Source organism: Saccostrea cucullata, unplaced genomic scaffold (genome assembly GCF_032062105.1).
Source record: "Saccostrea cucullata isolate Sc308-1 unplaced genomic scaffold, CSIRO_AGI_Scuc_v1 ctg547, whole genome shotgun sequence".
Lineage (NCBI taxonomy): Eukaryota > Metazoa > Mollusca > Bivalvia > Ostreida > Ostreidae > Saccostrea > Saccostrea cuccullata.
The window spans coordinates 37,574-60,930 of record NW_026930450.1 but is presented as its reverse complement, the minus strand read 5'-3'; the positions used below and the strand labels follow the sequence as shown (position 1 = coordinate 60,930).

General features: G+C 32.5%; 1 protein-coding gene across 1 annotated transcript; it reads right to left on the bottom strand.

The window, feature by feature from the left end:
* Nucleotides 1–20,795: 20,795 nt before the first annotated feature.
* On the bottom strand, nt 20,796–22,906 carry LOC134228617 (uncharacterized). The gene is made up of 2 exons (XM_062710281.1): nt 22,727–22,906; nt 20,796–22,451 (listed from the first exon to the last, which is right to left on the bottom strand). Exons 1-2 carry the CDS (start codon nt 22,734–22,736, stop codon nt 20,974–20,976), a joined length of 1,488 nt encoding a protein of 495 aa, XP_062566265.1. The 5' UTR covers nt 22,737–22,906; the 3' UTR covers nt 20,796–20,973.
* Between the last annotated feature and the right edge of the window lie 451 nt (nt 22,907–23,357).

Here is a 23,357-nt window from a genome sequence, read left to right as displayed (position 1 = left end):
CAACAAAATGTTTTACTTCTTACTGACCCTGTTTGCGTGAAATACTAAGATAACAAAATATTAGAATAAAAAAGATAATTCTGGCCTAAGAATTGTTCCACTCAATTACAAACATAAAAAACTATCTGGGGAAAAACAAAATGTGGAGACCGTGAACGCCGATGTCTGTCAGAGAGTTTTATTACTATTATATCTGCAGTACCAGATTGTGTATCAAACAAATGGAGGGACAGGACTTGACCCAAAAATCTTTGTAAAAGTTTCTGTTTTGTGATACCTAAGTTCAACAAATCTTTGTATTCCAAACACTGGTTTTATATAACTTTGTAAAGCAACATCAAAGATCCTTATTGAAAACCGTTACATTTGAAATTTATTCCAAAACTCGATCTAAAATCTTTCCCTTTACTGGAGTATTCAATGTCATATTTTTGTGAAAAAAAATCATCATCATAATGTAAGTTTTATGTTATAAAAGTATATATTATGTATTTACCTCCACCTTGTATATTAATCATTTTAAATATATACGCTTATGCATACCTTTTTATTGATTTTGATGGTCTCAATCTCACTGATTGTTCTATAATTCTAGAGAAAATTATTTACACAGGTTCAAATCAAAAAGAAATAATTATTTCTTGGAAGTTGAAATGGACTTAAACAAAAGGAATGCGTGTTTAAATGCAGTTTGTACCTTTTGAAAAATTTACAATATGATACCAACCTGTTGAGTTGATGAAGACAAAATTAATGTACCCAGTGCATGTGAATACATGCTTTTTTGTCGTTTTATTGCTTGCGGCGCTAGAGCCTTAATACCATTAACTCTTAGAATAATCAGCGTCAACTTCACAATCGGTAAAACACAAATGTTTCCAGACGTAAAACAGACGCTTGCCTCGTGCAGCCAAAAACCGAAAACAACCACTTGTTTTAGCTCCGGTAGAGATACTTTGATGTTGAACTTATGACCTTAAATTAATTACGTCGAATTGCAATGTTGATCAGTAATAAACTATACCTTTAAAAAGGTTGCAAAATGCCGACAGTTATTTCCAAAGTTAATTCAGATTTATCGAGTCTAATTAAGAAATTTGTTAATAGAATAATACGGAAGAAGAATGCTTTATCGGAATTTTTAAAATTCAATTTTAGTCGTCTTTTTTTGGAAAATTTGTGCAATCTGACTTAATAGTCATTTTGCATTACTTGGTCAGACTTTGTAATAAATAGCGAAAGGTTAGGTCATGCAGATGCTTTGAGAAAACAAGAGAATTAAAAAAAAAACATTGGTCGGTTTTGATTATAAGAAATTAAATAATATAATTTAAAACAATGATGAAAAGTTTCGATAATTTTCTTGGTCAATACAAAGAAATTTCTGTATGAAATATGGAATTGAACGAAATTTGATCATTTCAATAATCCTGTAAACATGAAAACAGAATCTGGAAACACCGGTGGTGGGATACGAGCATGAGCCTGTTTTACGACTAAGACCAGAATTTTATTATGCTAGTTACTTTCTATTTTACATTAAATAGGACACGGTTTTAAACCATTCACAGTCATATTCTAATTCATATTCATATTTCAAAAGGTATGTAGAAAGATACTTTTACGGTGGCAATTTTAAACAGAATCATTGGTTTTGCAAAATTAAACGATCAAATTAAGTTTTTTGGACTTAGTTGTGAGTTTTTTGTATAACGGGCCTAGGAGAAGAAAGCATTACCTGTCGACCAGGCACACTCGCTGTGAGTCCTCTTTGTTGATCAGATGGAGTGTATTCCATGGTCCAAAATTATTTTTTTTTAAAATAGAAAATTAAGACGTTTGGTAGATGAATAAAATGGCATTCCTCAATCAACTGTTCGTAGATTCTGTTGTCGTTATCATGACTCTATTTGTAAATACAAACTTATGTTGTCTGAAATGTGCCATTTGTGAGTTCATTACGTTTATAATCAATTTTACTATGGAGTACTCCGTATAACTGATCAATGCCACACGCCTTACGAAAGTGTGACTGGTCGATAAGGGATGCTCTCTCCTCTGAGGTACCTGATTCAAGGGGTCCTTGTTTGATCTGATCACGATTCCCTCTATTTATCGGATTTATTAGAGTGAAAACTATTTTTTTTTTATCTTAGTCTGACACATTTGTTTCATATTTGGCCGTTAATGGTAATCTAACAACCAAGCTCTCTGATAAACGTGATGACTTTTACTTTTCATTCGTCAACTTCCCTTACTTATTCAGCAATACACTTTCGTTACCTGCATATGGAGTTTATATCTCTCAGTTGATTCGATATACGCAAGAGCATGCTCTACGTATGTACAATTTCTCAAAGGAAGTAACCTACTGACAAACCAGTTGATGAAATAAGAATATCAGCAGTCTCGTTTAATGTCATCATTTCGTAAGTTCTAAGGTCATACAATGACCTTATCAGCAAATACAATTTGTCGTTGAGTCAAATGCTGACTAACGTTTTTCATACTACATGCAATTGTTAGTCCATTTACAAATTGTAAATTGAACGAATTGACGACGGATTTTTCTATTATTTCCGATCATGACAAGGAACATTGCAAAAAGTATTGTACTTTTTGTTTATCCTCGTGCTCATGCATGCTATAATTTGTATTAAGAGTTTTCGTCATCGTTTACATTTATATCCCTGTATAGAATTGAAAATTTGTAAAGAAATTGATAAACTCAGAATTCTCGATTCGTTACAAATCAGCAATTTGTAAGCTTTTTATGTTTTATTCATGTACATTTGTTTAGAAGTACCATAATAAAGGTTATGGAATAATCGCATGGGAATTCTAAAATAAAATTAACCTAGATTACAAACCAGAAAGTCTTCTCTTTGCGGTCGGTAGTTAACTTATTTATGTAAATTAATTTGTTGAGAAAATGATATCAGTTAAAATCTAATTCAAAAAGAAGAGTAATTTGTCTTCATAAAATTCTGAAAGATAAAAGTCCTCAAAATAATTCAATCTTCAAGACATAGAAATACACGATAAGTTTGACTCCGAGACTGACGTTTTGAAGATTATTTATTTCTTTGATTCTATGAGAAAAGAAATAATATATGGAGCAGAATATTTTCCTTGAGATCTATTTTATCATTTTGTCAGATTTTCATGTGACGATAAATAGGTTAGTTATTGCAATTCTCATTTTAAGTTAAAAATCCGCTTCCAAACAAATTTCAAAACATCACTGAAAATGAAAGTCATTGAGTTTTTTTAAAAGAACTGAATCATGCCTGAAAGCAATTTCTTCTATTTCTCTACAGTTACAACATTATGTATTATATTGTTCCTAGTATCAACTTTAAAATATCGTTCAAGAACACTTCTCTAAATTTAAAGCATCACATAAGTGCTACACAGAATTTAGCACGAAACCATCAAAAGAACGTCTAAAATGTTAGGAGACCCATTCCGAGATATGAATTATCATGCAGTTAGAAATATTCAGATAGATAAACCTTATGTACAGAACTTTCACATTGATTGATTGATTGTATGAACCAACTGAGTTCGATCTTTCCAGTCGTAATATTGAAGAATGAAGAGATTGCTTTTGAATTAGCGAGAAGTGTAATCTTAGGAACATTAGGGACACCAATGACTATTTGATTGAATTTCCCCTTTTCATTTTCATGCTCAAATAGCCTAGCAGGCCGGGGATAATGATGAAACACATTTTTATTAATTCCATCCCTGCTTGCTTTGGATAAAACCAATATACAAACAGCAGTGGATCTCCTTAATGGAAACCAAACCTTGTTCACAAGCGACATGTCAAGTTTTGTTGAAAAAAGTCTAAGATATAAATACCTATAGATGTAATGAATAAATCTTTGACAAGTACATGAAACGTATGGAAATAATGAACAGTATTCAAGATCAGAAGTCCATAAGACAATACAAAACATGAGCAGAGCAAACACGGACCTCCAAAATATCAGAGGTGGAATCAGGTGCCGTGGAGAAGTGAGCATCCCCTGCCGACCGGTCACACCCGCAGTGAGGTCCTAACGGGAAATAACGGAAAAATCCGTCGTCAATTCAGTTTGTAAATAATGAACTAACAATACGTATGAAAAACGTCTGTCAGCATTTGACTCAATGATAAATTGTACTTGCTGACAAGGTCATTGTATAGACCATAGAACTTGTTAATAATCAACTTCGTTTTCGGCATTGTTCATTCGTATCGGATGATCTTGTGTATCGAATTAACTGACGGAATTAAACCCCGTATGCAGGCGATATAAGTATAATGCTGCATATGTAAGGGAAGTTGACGATAGAAAGCTAGTCATCACATTTATCATGGTTGTTAGATTAGCATTAACGTCTTTTCCAAGTAAAATATCCAAATATTAAACAGATGTGTCAGACTCTTTGGTATTTTTTATCTCAAGCTCACCGTGATATATCGTATCGACATAAGAATGGAAATTACCATTGTTAATTGACAATACGTCGTCGATATACCTAAATGTCGAACTGAGGGCCACAACAAGTGGTTTCTTTTTTTTCACGTATAAAATTTTGGACAAATTCTGCTTCAAATGAATACAAAAAAGGTCTGTTAATAACGGCGCAATTGGTGCGCGCAATTGGTACCATGGGAATTCCAATAGATTGTTTGAAGACCTGGTCTCCAAAAACAACATAGATATTGTCAATCAGAAACTCAAGCATCTTTTTGATGTCAACTTCAGAGTTCTTGTCTGTACAATCAGAATGTTTTTAAACAAAATAATTTTGCATATGGCCAATGACAAGGTAAGTAAATTTACGAGTTCCATTTGACAAGTGCATGTTAAAATATATAAATGTGCTATGGTTTTCTGAAAAATGTGATAGAATTTTTATATGTCCTAATTGTGTCCCATTTTTGAGACCTTTTTCTATTCAGATAGGGCAGAATTTTTCAAATAAAATATTTGGATGTAAGGAACAGCATTCGAGCCAAAAATTCCATAAAACGATACAGAATAGGAGCAGAGCAAACACGGACCTCCAGAACATCAGAGGTGGAATCAGGTGCCATGTAGCAGTAAGCATCCCCTGCTGACAAGTCACACCCGCCGTGTGCTCCTTGTCATGATCAGGAAATAACGGAAAAATCCGTCGTCAATTCAGTGTATAAATAATGGCCTAACAAAAAGTATAAAAAAAAAACGTCTGTCAGCATTTGACTCAATGATAATGCTGACAAGGTCATTGTATCGACGATAGAACTTACGAAACGATGACTTTAAACGAGACTGCTGATATTCTTGTTTCAGCAAAGGTGTCTCCATATGAGTGAAGAATTCTCGAGAGGGACGTTAACAATCAATCCTTGTAAAAATTGTTAATATGTACAGCATGCTCTTGCGTATCGAATCAACTGAGAAATATATGACATGTATATGTATGACATGATATGTATTCTCCTGTAATATTTAACTTTTGGATATATCGAAGTCGTATTTATCAAATAACAATGTTCATTTTCATTCCTAGTTTGGTACGATATATCCCTACGAACCCGACCAAAAACGCACCACAGAGTCTGTTTCATACTTGTATATTCTTTACTAGAAAAAGACATTAATGACATTAATGCCAAACAAAAAATATTTTTAAACTGACAGAGTGTACTGACAAATATGTTGATTTTATAATTGTGTAACCTTTCTTTTCTGAATTAAATGTTTCGCGCAAATTCTTGATACATATTTGCTTGCGAATACTAAATTGTAGGTAGACTAACTCTCACTAACGTTTTTTTAAAACAATTTTTTTGTTCATTATCTTCATATTGAACTAACTAAACATTTATCCATAAACTCAATCAAAACCAAACGTGAACTGGGGATGTATAGTTTTCCATGGCACCTGATCCTATTTCTGAGGTTTTCAAGTGTACGTATTTACTCTGTTTAAAATCATATTATTATTTATTTAGATTTTTGAGCAAGATCGCTTTCTTCATATTTTATATGTACATTTACAAACAAAAATTTATAAAAAATGATATTATATGCTCTCTCCCTCTCTCTCCCTCTCTCTCTCTTAAATACGACATTTACCATTCCTGGGTCAATAGGTCATTCATGCAGCTTTCCATCAAATATTTTTTTCTACAAGTAATTAGAACTGACATACTGACACACGACTAGTGCACTGTTTGAGAGGAAGTGTAACTTTTCTCCCGGTATGATCTTATATTTCTTCATATCCAGGATGCTTTAAGAATTTCTTGGGACTTGTTGTCTGACGTCAAGGTGTCATACACTACTAGATTTAGTCAAGGCCTGTAAGAGAAGCCGTTCTATGGCCTTTTTATGATTTAACATAAGAAAACATGATTAAAACATGAACAAAAACATAGTATTGGATGCTAAAACAGATTAATAGTGAAATGTATTAATGAAACGTAGATAAAATTCTTTTATAAAAGGGAAAATTAATTTTCAAACGTTTGTCTACGTCATGTAAGATATACTATTTTTTCAGAAAAACCAGTATTTTGTTTTCATAATAAGCTTCTTATATATAAAAAAAAAATTTAGAAATCTTCTGTGTATTTGAACAAGTTTCAACGGTCTGACCTACCTACCTACCTAGTCCTTGTTGCACCCGAAGGCACATAGGGCAAGGACTAGGGATTTCCATTCCTCTCTATTCTTTGCAATCTTCTCCACCTCTCCCCAGGTGAGATTTATCTCCTTTAGTTCTTTCTCCACAACGGTCTGACAGCCATTTATATTGGAAAATTCAATACCACTTGAATTTGGTGTTTATGTCCCTAAATGATGATCGAGATGCGCAAGGGCCTGCTCTACGTAAACATAATTCGTCAAACGAGAAACGAGATAAATAAATTGATGAAACAAGGTCTTCAACAGACTATTGGGCTTATTTTTTGTTTATTTTTCATCAGCTTTGTAAAATGTAGAGGGAAATTGATAGAATTCGAATTTACAATAAAAATAATGAATGTCTTAACGTTCTAAACATGATATATATATGCTGCAAGGCATTTAAATAGTTTCTCAATCAGTTTTCTGACTTTTCTAGAATCAGAATCATGAAATAAACAAATGTCTATGAATATCATCTTTGGTTCATAGAAATCTAGGTCACTGGATGTAACAGTAATCCACTGGCGGCCATATTCCAGCTAATCAGCTGATTAATCTCTCTAGACATACGCTTCTGAGCAAAATTGGTGTTATGGAGTGGTGCCTTTTTAATTAATCGATTTTTAATAATTGCATTAATTATGAAACACAATCGAAGTTAATAAATCTTATCTCCTGTGGCATATAAAATCAATGCATTGCTAGTTGTAGACTCGGTCGAGAACCACTAATGAAATAAAACAAAATAATTAAGAGAGGGTATGTTGTTATCATAGTGAAAATACTTGACAGAATGCCTTTATAACAGATGCAGAAGCTTTTAATGGAATGTTACTTTTCCAAAAAATTTAAATGTTCAGTTTTATTATTTTAATTTTACATTTTATGTATTCATAATTGTAATTGTTTAAATCAAAAAGAGGCCAGTTGGCGGCCTTCTTTTAAAGGTATAACATAATCCTAACGACACGTACCTGTTCTGTCGAAGTGAGATCTTTGGTAAAATTAATTATTCTTAACTTGACATGCATCTGATATTTGTTTTACATCTTGGCTACTTTTTCTGGTGTTTAAAGTCAGCATCTCAAAAAATCAGTAAACAAACAATATCTCTCTCTCTCCCTCCCCCCCTCTCTCTCTCTCTGTAAATGCCGGGTTAATCAGAGAGTAGGACATTTGAGTCACATCAGGAGCATTTCATAGAACAAGAAGTTGATTTATGCTTCATTATTGTGATTGCTAAAGACAACGGAACGAATAATGGCGAGTTTTAATTACAAATATCACGATTACAGACCATTTCCCTAATCAAGTTGTCGATAATCCATTGCCCTTTGTACTACAAACAAATGATGCTCATGCATCTGACGGTTACTTTAGCTAACCACCTGTAACATAGAATTATCCACTCGTCACAGAATTCCCGATCAAACAGGAAGGTAAGCGACACAGCGCATGAATCGGATATTGGATAACAGAATTAGATAAAAGGTTGATGCTGAATTACACATTTACAACATAAAATTGTTTAGTGCTATTTATTTAAACATTGACGAGGGTGAAAACTTTAAAAATGACCCCACAAGTTTGTTTTAAAAATGTTGATTTACATTTAGCATCAAATAATTACTTCAATATTATTGTACATCAAGGTTTAAGAAAAAGTCTTAAATATAAATTACACGAAGACTACCATGTCAATTTCAAAAGTCCCTGTCCACTGACGTCAAAAACAAAGACAACCGCAGAAGATCTACATACTTGTACATATTAGGCCCCCTTAACCCTTGGTCTTTCGCTTGGCGAAATTTACATTCTGATTGATTTATCAAGAAATCAACTCAACTAACTTTCAGAGACTTATCACAGAGAAAAACAAATGGAATTGGAAAATATTGAAAGATAGCGGACCAGGTAGAGAAAATGCTGTTTTATCCTAAGAATAGATAAACAACACTGAGCTTTGTAACAAAATTGGCTTTAATTGTTTGTAAATCAATATTATTACAGAGATTTGTGAAAATGCATAATTTAAATTCGACACCTGGAACACAAACAAAAACTATTTCTTTTCAAATTATAAAATTCATTTAAATCACATTTCACTTCTAAATAATTTTAACATTCCAGTCAAAAAAATCATTAAAATTTGAAAATTTGAAAAAATGCAGTAAATTTTCTAAGAAGTTAGCATCATTATACATCATTATACATAGCAAATTTTGTGGTTGAAACCGTGATTTCCTCAGAAAATACAATTTATCACATGCTCAGTCATGCACACTGACGTTTTTCATACTAATTGTTAGCCCATTATTTACATACTGAGTAGTTGCCCGCGTGGCGCAGTGGCTGAAGCGTCTGCTCTAGAGTTGCAAAGTAAGGAGTTGATCCTCTTATGTCGCCACTTGGTATCTCAAGGTGTGGCGAGAAAACTGGTCCTTAAAACCATATAAACCAAGGTCCTTGGTCTCAGTGCCAAGTATAGGACAACATTCCACTGGCAAGTGGTAGCGTCTTCATAAATGATTGAAAAATTCTTGAGAGCGACATTTAAAAAACAAACAAGAAAATTTTATATTTCCCGAATTGACAAGGAGCACACGGCGGGTGTTACCCGACGACGACAGGAGATGTTCACCCCTCCACGTCATCTGATCCAACGTCTTATGCTTTAGAGGTTCGTCTTTGCTCTGCTTTGCATGATTTGTTTTGTTTGAATGGACATTTGAGTTTGAATACTGTTCGTTATCTTCATATATTTCATTCAAGAAGTTGTGTTATAAATAATAAAGATTCTCCAGATCGAAACTCTAAAGAACATTTTAGAAAATATGATTTTTTTCTTCCAAAATCAGTTATAACAGCTAATGATTCTGCTGACAAAAAATCGATATGAAAGGACATTCCACGATCTCGTTTAACGTCTGCTTTTCAGAAAATTTATGGTTGTTCCAGTGCTTTTGTATGCAAATCTTTACGTCTTTTTCTGACTGACAAGTTAAGCCTATGTTTTTTACACAAAATTTTGAAGAAAGATTTTCTTTTTTAAACCTGACCATTACTGAGCCAACTAATCCTTAACGACTGGTATAGTTTACAGGTCTTATGGTCACCTTTCGTTCACTTCACTTCACCTTTTCTCTTAAATGATTTCATAATACATTGCACATAAAACTTTCATAACGATACGTTGCTTGACAGTCAATAAAACTAATTCATTTCCCTACCATCATCTTACATAACGTGCATTGTCAGTCTTTGAAGGCGAAATAATTTGGTGAACTTATTCATAAAATTGTTTTCTCCTTATCTTCAGAGAGCATGTACCTTCCAATTTTCCCACATTCTTTTACTCTTTTTGGCAACAAATGTATCAATCACTGGCATGAACAATCAAATAACGTATCAATGTATATATGCACTTGAGTTACATTTCCAAACGACAAGAAACATTAAGTGTAACAGCACATTTCGTTAATGCTTCAATGGCTCTTAAGAAAAAGGTTTCAACATGCACTTTATGACAATAGCGCAATTTTCATCACAATACTCACACTGAATTCCTGCTTTCAACACAACAGCTGTTTTTCTATCAATGCATTTTCTCGTATGAAATTGCCAACTGCTGTTGAAGAAACAAAAGTATGCTTAATAAGAAACTGTCATTTTTAAAATGGAATAATAGAAACTATGTCAAAAGTGTTTTTAAAAACCTTATTTCTTCTTTATTGTTCATAAGCTAGTAACCAATTTATTGTTTGTTTTGGGTTTTTTTTTCATTTTGTATGCTTACGTGTATTTTAATTTTAAGTGTCTTTATTATAATGCGCTATATAAATTCTTGTATTGTCTGGTATTGAAAGCTGCTTTGATATTTGTGTTTTAAAAAAATTTTGATTGTACCCACAAGTGCTCTAAGTTGATAAATAAGAAATTCTTGAATATCTGATTGACAATCTCCATGCATGTGGTTTTTGTTGTCAATGTCTTCCAACAATCTATTGGATTGTTATTAGCAGACATATTTTTGTATTCATATGAAGCAGAATTTGTTCAAAATCTTGTACGTGTAAAAAGAAAACACTTGCTGTGACCTTCAACTCCAAACCATAGAGTCTGACACATCTGTCTCATATTTAGATATCTTACTTGAAAAAGACATTAATGATAATCTAACAACCAAGCATTATGATAAATGTGATGACTAACTTTTCAATCGTCAACTTCCCTTACATATGAAGCAATATACCCTCATCTCCTGCATACGGAGTTTATATTTCTCAGTTAATTCGATACGCAAGATCTTGCTCTCCGTATGAACAATGTCTAAAACGAGGTGAATTATTGACGAACAAGTTGATGAAACAAGAATATCAGTAGACACGTTTAAAGTCAACATTTCGTAAATTCTATATTCGATACAATGACCTTGTCAGCGAATTTAATTTATCATTTAGTCAAATGCTGACTGACGTTTTTCATTCTTATTGTTAGGCCATTATATACACACTGAATTGTTGAAGGATTTTTCCCGTTATTTCCCGATCATGAAAAGAAGCACACGGCGGGTGTGATCGGTCGACAAGGGATGCCCCCACCCTCCATGGCACCTGATCCCTTCTCTGATGTTTTGGAGGTCCGCGTTTGCTCTGCTCCAAATTTGTATTGTTTGATGGACTTTTGGGCTCAAATATTGTTTGATGGACTATTGTTCGTTATCTCCACAAACTAGTATTCATTCAATTAATATTTACGATGAAGAGTTCTTTTACACATTGGAGTGTTTTGTCGATGAAATGTTCAACAACGTAGACTCCCCCACCTCTTTTAAATTCGAGAGTATTGTCCGTGGATCTCTTATCGATAGGATTGCACTTTGGGGCTTCAAGCTTCTGTTTTCAGACAAATTGTCCTGAGTGTGGATCAATAAGTCCATGTTCCGTGCAAAGTCATAACTTAATTTCATTTTCTACATAACAATAAGGTTCATAATTGATTTATTACTAGTATTAGTTTTAAAGATTTATAGTCTGTGTTACATTTAAAATTCAATCATTTTCTAAACATTTTGAAATATTTTACTACTTATTATTTAAAAATAGTTAAAATACAAGTTGTTTGATCTGTTTACAGGTCTAGAAGCGGAGCTCCAAAACAGAAAATCATTAAGTCTAGTGTTGAAGAGCAATCTTTTATAAATGTTGTATAGCGTTGTGTTAACAATGTACCATTCTCTCTGGTTGATCCATACAAGAAATGTTCACTTTGGGATCCAGGACTGGTTACAATTGAACACCTATGAGGGATACTTACCTGATCCCACCTCTGATGTTTCGGAGGTCTGTGTTTGCTCTGCTCCTAGTTTGCATTGTTAAATGGACTTTTGAGTTTGAATACTGTTCGTTATCTCCATACATTTCATTAGTAAACTGGGACACTTTAAAAGATTATTATATTTATATTTCTGAATAAGGTGAACTTAGAGTTAGAAAAAACAATATTTGAATTTTTATGTTTACAAGAAATCAAATATAAAATTCAACGTAGATGTGTGGAATGAGTGTAAAATAAATTGTTACAGTTACTGGATTAAACCTTCAATAATTCAACTTCATTAAATCGTCATTACAAGTTTTATCTATAAAAGGCGTGTCATTTGCATGAACCGATGTTTTTCATAAAAATTATTTTATGGTTAAACATTAATCAAAGCATGACTATCTCGGTAATGGCTGTTCTGGCTGCCTAGCTATAGTTGTTATTTGTATTTTATATTGATAGTAAAAAATTTATAACACCACCGTCCTTTATAGTGCATTGAACTGCATGTTTGTGGTGTTATCTTAATCTCGTTTTATTTCTACGGGCACCTGCACAGAGGAAAACTTAGTAGATATAAGCTTTGTCACAACTACAGATTCAAGTGCATTTTCACTATTTTCAGTCCACCCATAATTTTCTACATCAAAGTTTAATTTTCTTATCATAACATTGGTTAGAAAGAGTTCGGTCACATAGTACAGGCGAATTAAACATTATTATTATTCGGGTGATACCTTTTATTTCTTGTTTGTACATAAAGCCGATCTTGAATTGTAGATGTACTCACTAAACCTCAGAAAAAATGACAAACAGCATGTACGAAGGGCATTTCAAAAGTTCTGGCAACTGTTTGATAAAAATTTAACCGTTTTACGGAAAGTATTGAGTTTGATATCATTGGAAACATCAGAAAAATATACACATATTGTGACGTCACTTTATAATTTTTATATCGTAATAACTCCGAAAATGACGTCACAATATTGAATGTATAGCATACTGACTATAAAAAATGACGTAACAAAAGAAAAATTTGATCAAATTAAAATTTTCAAGACAACTTTTGCTCATAACTCGGACGCAAGCTAACGGAAGCAAATGCAAGTTGGTGGAATGTTTACATAGACTACAATCTATCATATGGTGTTCTATTTCAGAGATCTTTTTGTTCTGAAATGGTTTTAGCGGGTGTCAAACTTAGCATGTTTTTGTCGAATCCTCAACTATTGGAAAAAAATCATGTCAAAGTCAATCAAAGAAAAATAGTCGATTGTGTTATTTGATGGCATAAATTAATTTGTTGGAAATGAAGAAGAGAAGTTAAGTTTAGTGTGCCCTATGTGGCGGTGGTGCAGTAAATAAACAAATTTTAGTTGGAAAATAAGTATTTTACATGTCTGTGTAACCTATATTTATATTTTGTATTCAAAAGTCAAAAGTATTAGTGATTTTAGTTGAATTAATATGAAAAAATAAGTGTCATTTAGAACATTTTATTCGTAAACATATATAAAAAAAAATTGGAATATACTTCAGTTTTGTTTTGTTTTTATAAAAGACCGAATATCCAGCCATATCATGTAAATAAAAATCTTGCATGAATGTCGATGATAGCACAAGCCGACATAAACCGTGCTCGTAAACAAACCATACAATAAATAATGGAATTGCTAATAAACAGTATCATAGTCCTACTCTTCTTCTTTTCATATAAAAAATTTCTTTACAATATTTTTTCAAATAAGCCTTTGGCAGCACTTTTACGATCGACTCATATGGATAAAAAACGCAACTTTTCAGTATGCTAAACATTCTATATTGTGACGTCATTTTCACGTCATAAAAATTACAAAGTGACGTCACAATACATGTATATTTTTCTGATCTTTCCAATGATATCAAACTCAATACTTTCCGTAAAACGGTTAAATTTTTATCAAACAGTTGCCAGAACTTTTGAAATGCCCCTCGTACAAACACAAGAACCCTGCAAAAAATCATTCTTAAAATGTCATTATTTCTTAATTAATAAATGAATACAGGCGCTTATAAATATACAGTTTCTATGTTGTATTTTGTGCATGATTTTAGTGTAGCATATATAAAACATTGTTTTTTCAAAATTAAGATTATCTAACCAGAGAAATGTACATTAACTACTTTTTTTAAAAACCTAAACAATATATAAAGATAGGTCGACAAACAGTTCGAATTAAGAGAAATGAATGAACAAAGGAATTCAAAAAAAAAATCGAATTGAGCCTGTTGATGATTAAACATACATTCTTTTAATATTATGTGGAGTAGTAACAATACAAAGAAAGAAATCTCAACACAAAATACCACCAATTTTGCCCAACGGTAATACACAAAAAATATGAAAAAAACATATCATACCGTTAAACTTTACCTGATTTATGTAGCAATATACAACAGAGTCTGGACATTTACTTGAAAAAGACGTGAGTGAATGGTAATCTAACAACCAAGCTTTATGGTAAATATGACGACGGTCAATTCCCCTTGCTTATGCAGCAATGTACCTTAATCACGTGCATACGGTGTTTATACTCTCAGTTAATTCGATCTTTAAGAGCATGATCTACGTAAGAACAATTTCTTAAACGAGGTAAATTATTAAAACAAATTGAGGAAACAAGAATATCAGTTGTCTCGTTTAAAGTCATCATTTCATAAGTTCTATGCTCAATACAATGACCTTGTCATCAAATACAATTTAACAATACATGTACGTCAAAAGTTGACTGAGGTTTTTCATACTAATTGTTAGGCTTTTACACACATTAAATTGACGACAGATTTTTCCGTTATTTCGCGATCATGACAATAAGCACACAGTGGGTGTGAGTTCGTCTCACTCCTGCAAGGCACCTGATCCCACCTCTGATGTTCTGGAGGTCCGTGTTCGCTCTCCTTCAATTTTGTATGTTTATGCACATTTTAGCTTAAATACTGTTCATTATCTTCATATTATATTTCATTAATGGATTTTTGGGCTTGAATACTGTTTGTTATCTGTATATTTCATCATTTAGACTATCAATTAAAATTTACAAATTTGCATATCAGTGTTTGTTATCTTTATCTTCTTGATACGTATTTATTTAATGTCTCTTCATTTTTGCATCCAATATACATATGTCAATTGATATTAATCACATGACTTGGTAAGATATATAAAATTTGGCAGTGAAGTCCATAAGCTCCCGTAGGATCACAAGATGTTCATTTTTCACGAAATATTTTAATCTCGGGAGTCATTCATTTACAACAACCGCGATACTGGAGTGGATCTTTGTATCTTATGAAATAGACTTTGATGTAAGCTGATCGTGCTTTCTAAAGCGTCAAATGATCTTCCAGGGATTGGTTCCTAGACAGAAGCCAATAACTTCGACGTCGTGGGTCCTCCGCTACAAGTATCTGTAACAAGAGAAATAATAACGGGCACCTGCTAAACAACATTGAATTGTCATACTTCTCTCTTAAATATCTTTTTTTATGCCTCTATCAAAGCTTTGAGTTAATTTTAAAAATAAATTTATTCTTTCATTCAGAATTATAAACCCTATAATTTTAGACGTTGTAGGAAATTTTCAAAATAATAATTAAAGACATGCATGAAAGCAACAAAAGAAAAATTTTATTGTCCTAAGTGGTGGAAAAGATAAACCAAGTTTTTAGATTTGTTGCTAATTATACTTTTAATATTACAATGAATTCTAGCAATTTGTATACGTTTAAAAAAGTCTTATCCTTCAAAAGGCCAGATTTTTATAGATAAATTTGTATACACACATATTACCGAAAAAAAACAAGATGTTGCAGTAGAATAAAAAAAATAACCCGATCTGCTATTGGGAAACAAGTTGATGAAACAAGAATATAAACAGCACAGCATTATTTTGCAAGTTCAGTGGTCGATAAAATGCCCTTGTCAGCAAGTTCAATCTATCATTATGTCGAAAGCTTACTGACCCTTTTTATACCCTTTACACTCTGCATTGTCTACTGAATTTTTGATTGTTCGATCATGGCGAGGAAAACACGGCGAATCTGACCGGCCAACGGGAGATGCTTACTCCTCCATGCTTGGTACTTGATTTAACCTCTGATGTGTTTAGGGTTCCGGTGTTTGCTCTTCCCTCGAGTTGTATTGTTTTAACGTACTTTTGAGTTTGAATACTTTTCGTTATCTAGTAAAGAAGAAAACACTTGCTGTGTCGACATTTAGATATATAACGACGACGTTGACAATTAACAATGGTCATTTCCATTCTTATGTCAATACGATATATCCCAGTGAGCTTGAGATGGAAGATACCGCAGAGTCTGACATATCTGTTTCATATTTTGATATTTTACTTAATGGTAATCTAACAACCAACCTCTATGATAAACGTGATGACTTTAACTTTTCAATCGTCAACTTCCCTTACTTATGCAGTGATATACCTTCATCACCTGCATACAAGGTTTATATCTCTCAGTTCACACGATAAACATGAGCATGATCTACGTATGAACAATTTATAAAAAGAGAATAATTATTGACAAACAAGTTGATGAAACAAGAATTTCAGCAGTCTCATTTCTCATCATTATATCATTTCGTACGATCTATGGCGGATACAATGAACTTGTAGGCAAATAAAATTTATCATTATGTCAAATGCTGACTGATGTTTTTCATACAAATTCTTAGTTCATTATTTATACACTGAATTGACAACGGATTTTCCCGTTATTTCCCGATCATGACACGAAGGATGTGACCGGTCGGCAAGAGATGTTCACTCCTCCATGACACCTGGTCCCATGCACCTCTGATGTTTTGGAGGTCTGTGTTTGCTCTGCTCCTATTTGGTTTTGTTTTACGGACTTTTGATCTTAAATACTGTGCGTTATCTCCATATGTTTCATCCGTGAAATCTATGTATCCGTTTTCGTACTAATCGAGTTTTTACTCACTACCGTATTTCATATAAAAATAATAGGAATATTACCCATTGGGATATCCCTATAGTCTATAAACGATCATTACTACTTTTTAAGTCTCTCCTACAGTTTAGTTTTGCAAATTTTAAGTCTATGAGCATGACTGTAAAAAACTCAAAATTTTAAATATTTTTCTTTCGTCAATACCCACACTTTTAATTTCTCGGCATTTCTGAAGTTTTCATACTTTTTGCTGCTAACTAACGCATATTTCACATCACGCATTTCTAAATTGTGCTACGTGTGCATGTATTTATTAAGCCTTTCTGAACTAGCTGTTTTTATACAGGTGTCTATAATAATATCTCATATAAAGCTTGAAACCGCTTAATATGATAAGTTTGTTGATACAACTGCCTTATCTGATCATAAAACTATTATTTTACCCATGTCCTTTGCAGTCAGGAATTATCCATAGATTTAAAAATTTCAGAGGTATCATTGAAAAACACAATTGGTTATTGTTTAGTAATGTGATGGTTTTGCCCTTCTGTTCAATGCATATAATAATAAAATCCTAACTCTTTCAAACAGGATATTTTTACTGGTGATCGGTAGAGTGAAAATATCATCAAAGCAATAAATTCAGTTTCGAACCAAATTAATAAATAGTTTGTCTTTATTAAACGTTTTATCTAAAAGAAATGATCGAAACCAGTCCTGTCCATAAATTATTCTTTGCTAAATTATGGACCATGAAATAGATATAGCTCCAGTGTCATCGAAACGTTGTGATATTGTTGGGTTTTTATTTTATATAAATTTGCATGTTATATGCCTGCGGCTTTTTTTATTCCTTGAACATTTGTCTTGACTTCAGCGTATGAAAATTTTCATTATTGAATGACCCTTGCACAGAAAATACACCAAGAGTTTTATCCTGAATTTAGGTTAGGTAAAACAAGAAAAATATTTCTCTATCTGGTTTAAATGATTACCAATAAAACCATGTGAAGACTATTTAATAAAAGAAAAGCCGAAAGTGTCGTTCTCTTGTTGACAATAAAACGCATTGTTAAGTATGCTAGCTATATAAAACAGGATTAAGCAAAAAGGAATTAAATGTAACTTTAAAAAAAAATGCAAAATCCCTCAAGAAGGGGACTTTCATTCATTTTATTATTTCCATATTTGGGTCAAATATTATTTAACTTTCATCTCCAGATAGCTTAATCAGCTTTATACATGTCTTTTTTTTGTACTTTTCTGTCCTCAACTTCCCAATATTTATATTGAAATAAACCCTTACCACCTCATATGGCTTTTTTTTTTATCTCCCAGTTGATTCATTACGCAATAGCAATCTCTACTTGAGAACACTATCTAACATGAGGCGAGCTATTGACAAACTAGTTGATGAAACAAGTATTTCAGTTTAATTCATAATTTGGCAAGTTCATCTATCATTAAGTCAAATGCTGACTGGCCTTTCTCATAAGTACATGTATATTTCATAAATCTTGCAATGAAATGTTTTAAGTTGTGCAAAGATAAAGAAATCTCAGAACAGATTTTTTGGAAGGTCTCTGTCTCGATTATATCGTTCATAAAATCTGACTGCTACATTGTCTTCTTGAAAAAAAAAACATTTAGACAGCACATTTTCAACATCTGACCAACTTAGACCCACAATACAGGGTACACTTGGGTAGAAACTTCTTTTTCATTTAAATCATGCACATAATTCGTCTAGTGGATGTCTGCAAGTTACGTTTAAGATGCTATTAAATGAAATATATGGAGATAACGAACAGTATATATATTAAAGCTCAAAAGTCCATTCAGACATTAAAAACCAGGAACAGACCAAACGCGGACCTCTGAACATCAGTGGCGGGATTCTATTTTTTTTACTCCATCACAGAATTCTGCTACTAAAGTATAGTGGTGTATTTGTAATGAAAGCAGGATCAAAGCGAGATTCATTGTCAAAGCAATCTAAGAGCTAACTCGGTCTTCATCTGGAAGTGTATGCTTGTGGCGAGTGGATTACACATTAATCAAATTAGTTAGCTACCGAACGTAATTAATCGTGAGACTTCTATAGCATGACAATTAAGGCATTATACAAAAAAAATCTCTGCTACAATCTTTTCACATTAAGCATTATTGCATTGTCCCTATTGCTGAAATGGCGGAAGTGGTTCTCCTGCTATATGGATGCCCGAGAGCGCGGTCGCCAGCAATCCATCTCATTACGTGTAATGATTGTGATCACGATGACACTGTTGATGATTATCCTGATCAATTCAAAATGTTATCTACATTGTGGATCTAGTCTTAGTCAATCTTCATAACATTTTGTATTGTTATCCTCAACTATAAATAGAAACGTATCTTTATTTTATATTATTTTATTTATTTCATATTTATACTTATTCCTTTATATATATTGTAACAGTTTAATGTAATTCTGTGTCAGATTTTATGTAATTTTAACTCTTACTAATTTTTTAATAAGATATTTTTTTAATATAGTTAAATACCTTTGTATTGTTATGATTTAATTTAGCAAATTTCATAATTGTTTTATTTTCTTTTTTTCCAAACCTTAAAATTTCAAATTAAAACTGCAATTCCCAACATCAGATCTGACGTTTTACTTAAAATAAATTGATATTTTCAACTAAATTCAAATTAAGCAAGGTTGCTGTCATACATGATAAATACTAATATATTATGCAGGTAATTCACTATGTATTGTGCGGGTGCATTTTTATCATCACTTAATTAATCAAGACATTCATCTAATTTATTTGCATAATTAATAGTAAAACACACAAAGCTGAATAACTCCTACATGTATTAATCTGTGGTATACGACTGGTCCAATGTATTAAGGACTGGGCAGAAATGGCTAAAATATTCCATAAACTAAACATTTGTTAAAAATTCATTACCATAAAACTTGACAAATAACAATTAAGCAGACCTATTTGGAATTTATATGAAGCAGTATTTATCAAAAATCTTTTACATTAAAAGAAATCTTTTACCGTGGCTTCATGATCAACTCAATCTTTAGATATATCGACAACGTTTTATCAATTTGAAAACAAAAATCATGAAACATATATTTTATCTTTGGAGTTTACTAGAAAACACGTTAATGTTGACATAAAAACAAAATGTGATCTTTTCAGTGGTCAACTTTCCTTTCTTATAATGCAATATAACCTTATCACCAACATATTGTTGATGATGAGGTTTTTATTCCTAAGTTAATTGCAAACGCAGGGCATGATCTACGTATACGAAAATTTCTAAAACGAGGTATATGTACGGTACTCATTCACAAGTTGATAAAATTAGAATATATACAGTTATTTTCAAGTCATCATTTCGCAAGTTCTGTGGTCGATACAATGACCTTCTCAGCAAATACAATTTAAAATTACGTATATTGATGATTGACTGACTTTTTTTTGTATTTATTATTAGACCATTATATAGATAATAATGAATTATCCTCCATGGCACCTGATCCAACCTGTGATGTTTTTTTAGGTCTGTGTTTGCTTTGTACCAATTTTGTATTGTTTAATGAACTTTTGAGTTTGAATAGTGTTCATTATCTCCACACAATGGATTTTTTGTTAACAGTGACAAGGAGCACAGTGGCAGCTCACTCCTTCATGGCACCTAGTTGTTCCCACCTCTTATGTTTTTTAAAGGTCCATGTTTGCTTTGCTCCTGATTTGCATTGTCTGAATGGACTTTTCAGTGAAATATTCTGAATATTTGCAATCAACCTAACTTTAAAGGTCGTATTTATTGTTCTAATGGACTTTTAAGGTTGAATATTGTTCATTATTTCCATATTTTTTGCCAAAAGTGAAAACAGCTTCAAAATATTAGGCTTTGCTTCAAGAGAAACAAAAGCAAGCTGATAAAGAAGTTTGTCAGTTTTCCACATGTCGTCATGATTCCATCTTTGGTTAACATTTGTTTCTATTCAATTTCTATTTTCAGTCAATAAGAAATCCAGTTTAATATTGTAATAGTTCTGCAATTCCTTGATATATGTAGCAAAATCTTCATCAGAGCAAGAATCCAGATTAACTTCCGCCAGTTCCTGAATTGTGAGTGCGCCCTTTACGGCTTCCTCATTACTTAAGTACCTATTAATTAAATAATAAATTGTTTTTTTCGTGTAATCAAATTTGTCTAAAACAGAGATCCAACCATCCATTTTAGGGATCCTTTCCTCCGAAAGAGTTGATTTGACAAACTGAACGATTCTGTACCAGAACTTTATCCACAACAGGGCAAACTTTTGATATCGACCACCACTTAAAGAAAGTCCTGGCCATCCCCACCCAAAGCATGGGAATTTTAAGACGTGGCCCCAGACGTTCATGTCTCTTGCAAAGAAACATGGCATTCGAATTTTGTGAAAACACGATGACATATAGTCTAAAACACTGTTTATACAAGTAATGTCCAGGCGAGAATGGGTGCATTTATCATCATAAACATGAAATAGAAAAGCTGTTTTCAAAACATATGAAGATAAATTCATACACTTTCCTGACAAATTAATTTCTTCAATGAGAAGTGCTTTTAATATTTTGTAACAGTACTTATGGTGTTCATCCATGTTTTTCATTAGCTCAAGCTCCATTCGTGCGAAAGAGATAAACCAGCAGGATGGGTGTGGGGAGTGATCGACGTGACAAGATTTAGTAATGATATGGCAGCCGTGCTTTAAGAGTAGATCCTGAAATTCAGAAGGAAAACCCGGCAGATCATTAACAACTGCAGGGTAGGGATGTTCCAATGCCATCATCAAATCAACACCAATATGTGTTCTCTCAACTTTAACCAAAGTTTCGCTATATTTATCATATTTCAAATCTGATACACCACTCCTTTTAACATACACAAGTGGGAGTTTTTCTTTCTCAATTTTTGTTGGCTTTAAGGTCCCTTCGAGTATGTCCACATGAAAAGAGTTGGACTCTGTAACTTCAGAAATAGTATTCCAGAAACTAGAAATCAAATCTTTTGGATTTCTGAAGTAATTCTCATATCTATTGTAAAATGTTTCAGTATAAAGGCTTACACCAGTACAATAACACATATATGGATGGAGCTTTTCCTTTTGGTCTGTTTTCAGTTGGAGTTTCGTGTACCAGTCCGAACATCCCTTTTGAATATTAATTCTATCAGGTTCTGAAAATATCTGCAAAATGACCATGAAGTCAAATTCATCAAAATTTCTAATTTTTGTTCCTTCATAGAAGCTTCCTGATGAAAGAATATCTGATATTTTAAAGACAGGATTTTTCTCTCCGACTCTCTGCACTATATGTCCCAGCATTTGCCTGATGCCAGGCTCTATTGTCAGTTTTTCAGCTTCGCTCATCGGGATAACACAGCGCTGTCTATAGACGTAGCGAAGAAATGCACGCTGTCTGTTGTCTGGGGATGCTGTAAAAGAGAAAACACTTCAGAAGACTCTTTCATATACAAAGATTAATAAGAAGTTTAGTTTGGAAAGAAAAATAAAATGTTTAAACCATGATACATCGACACATTAAAATTTTGTTAGCTTTGTCGGTATTATTTAATTTTTTCCGAAAGAAAAAACTTAAAATCGACTGCATCATTTTTCTTCTATAATATAATAAATGATGGTTTTTTTCCGTTATTTTCCGATCACGATGTAAACATTTTTATGATGACATTGTCGACTTCATTCTTACCTGACGCCATCCTATATCCGGATATCTAAGAATGGACTCACTAACTATAAAACAGTTTCACAGTTGAATATTTACCAGCTTTATTTTTTTAAGTCTGAAAATTGCGACTTTCTGTTTGAATATCAAACCAGGTCTACAACAACAAACTTTCCGTGTTGTGTAATTTAGATACGACACATGATCATTGTGTACTAGGGTCAGTTGACAAAACATAAAACAAGTGGGTTTTCCAACTTATACTCCCTCCTGGTTATGTTTCAGAGAAAGAAATTCTTTACATGCCATTACTTCATGTTTTACTTTTCATATACAGGTGCATAATCAAGAACGCTATAAGTTTTCTGAAGTAAGCAAAAATGTTTGGATGTTTTTTTTAATAAGGTACACATATATGTGAGTACTTTACTGAACGACCAATCCACTGAATGAATGGCAATTTTTATTGTCCATTGGAAACTCATTTTCCCTTTTTTGATAGATATGAAATATATTTTTGAAATGGGATATATTCTTTTACATTCACAAAATTTGATTTATTACTAGTATGTTTTTTTAACTTGATTGAATATCAATTCAAAGTGACTTGGGTGCTAGGTGTAGAACAAGCACACAAAGAATCTACCTTGCTTTG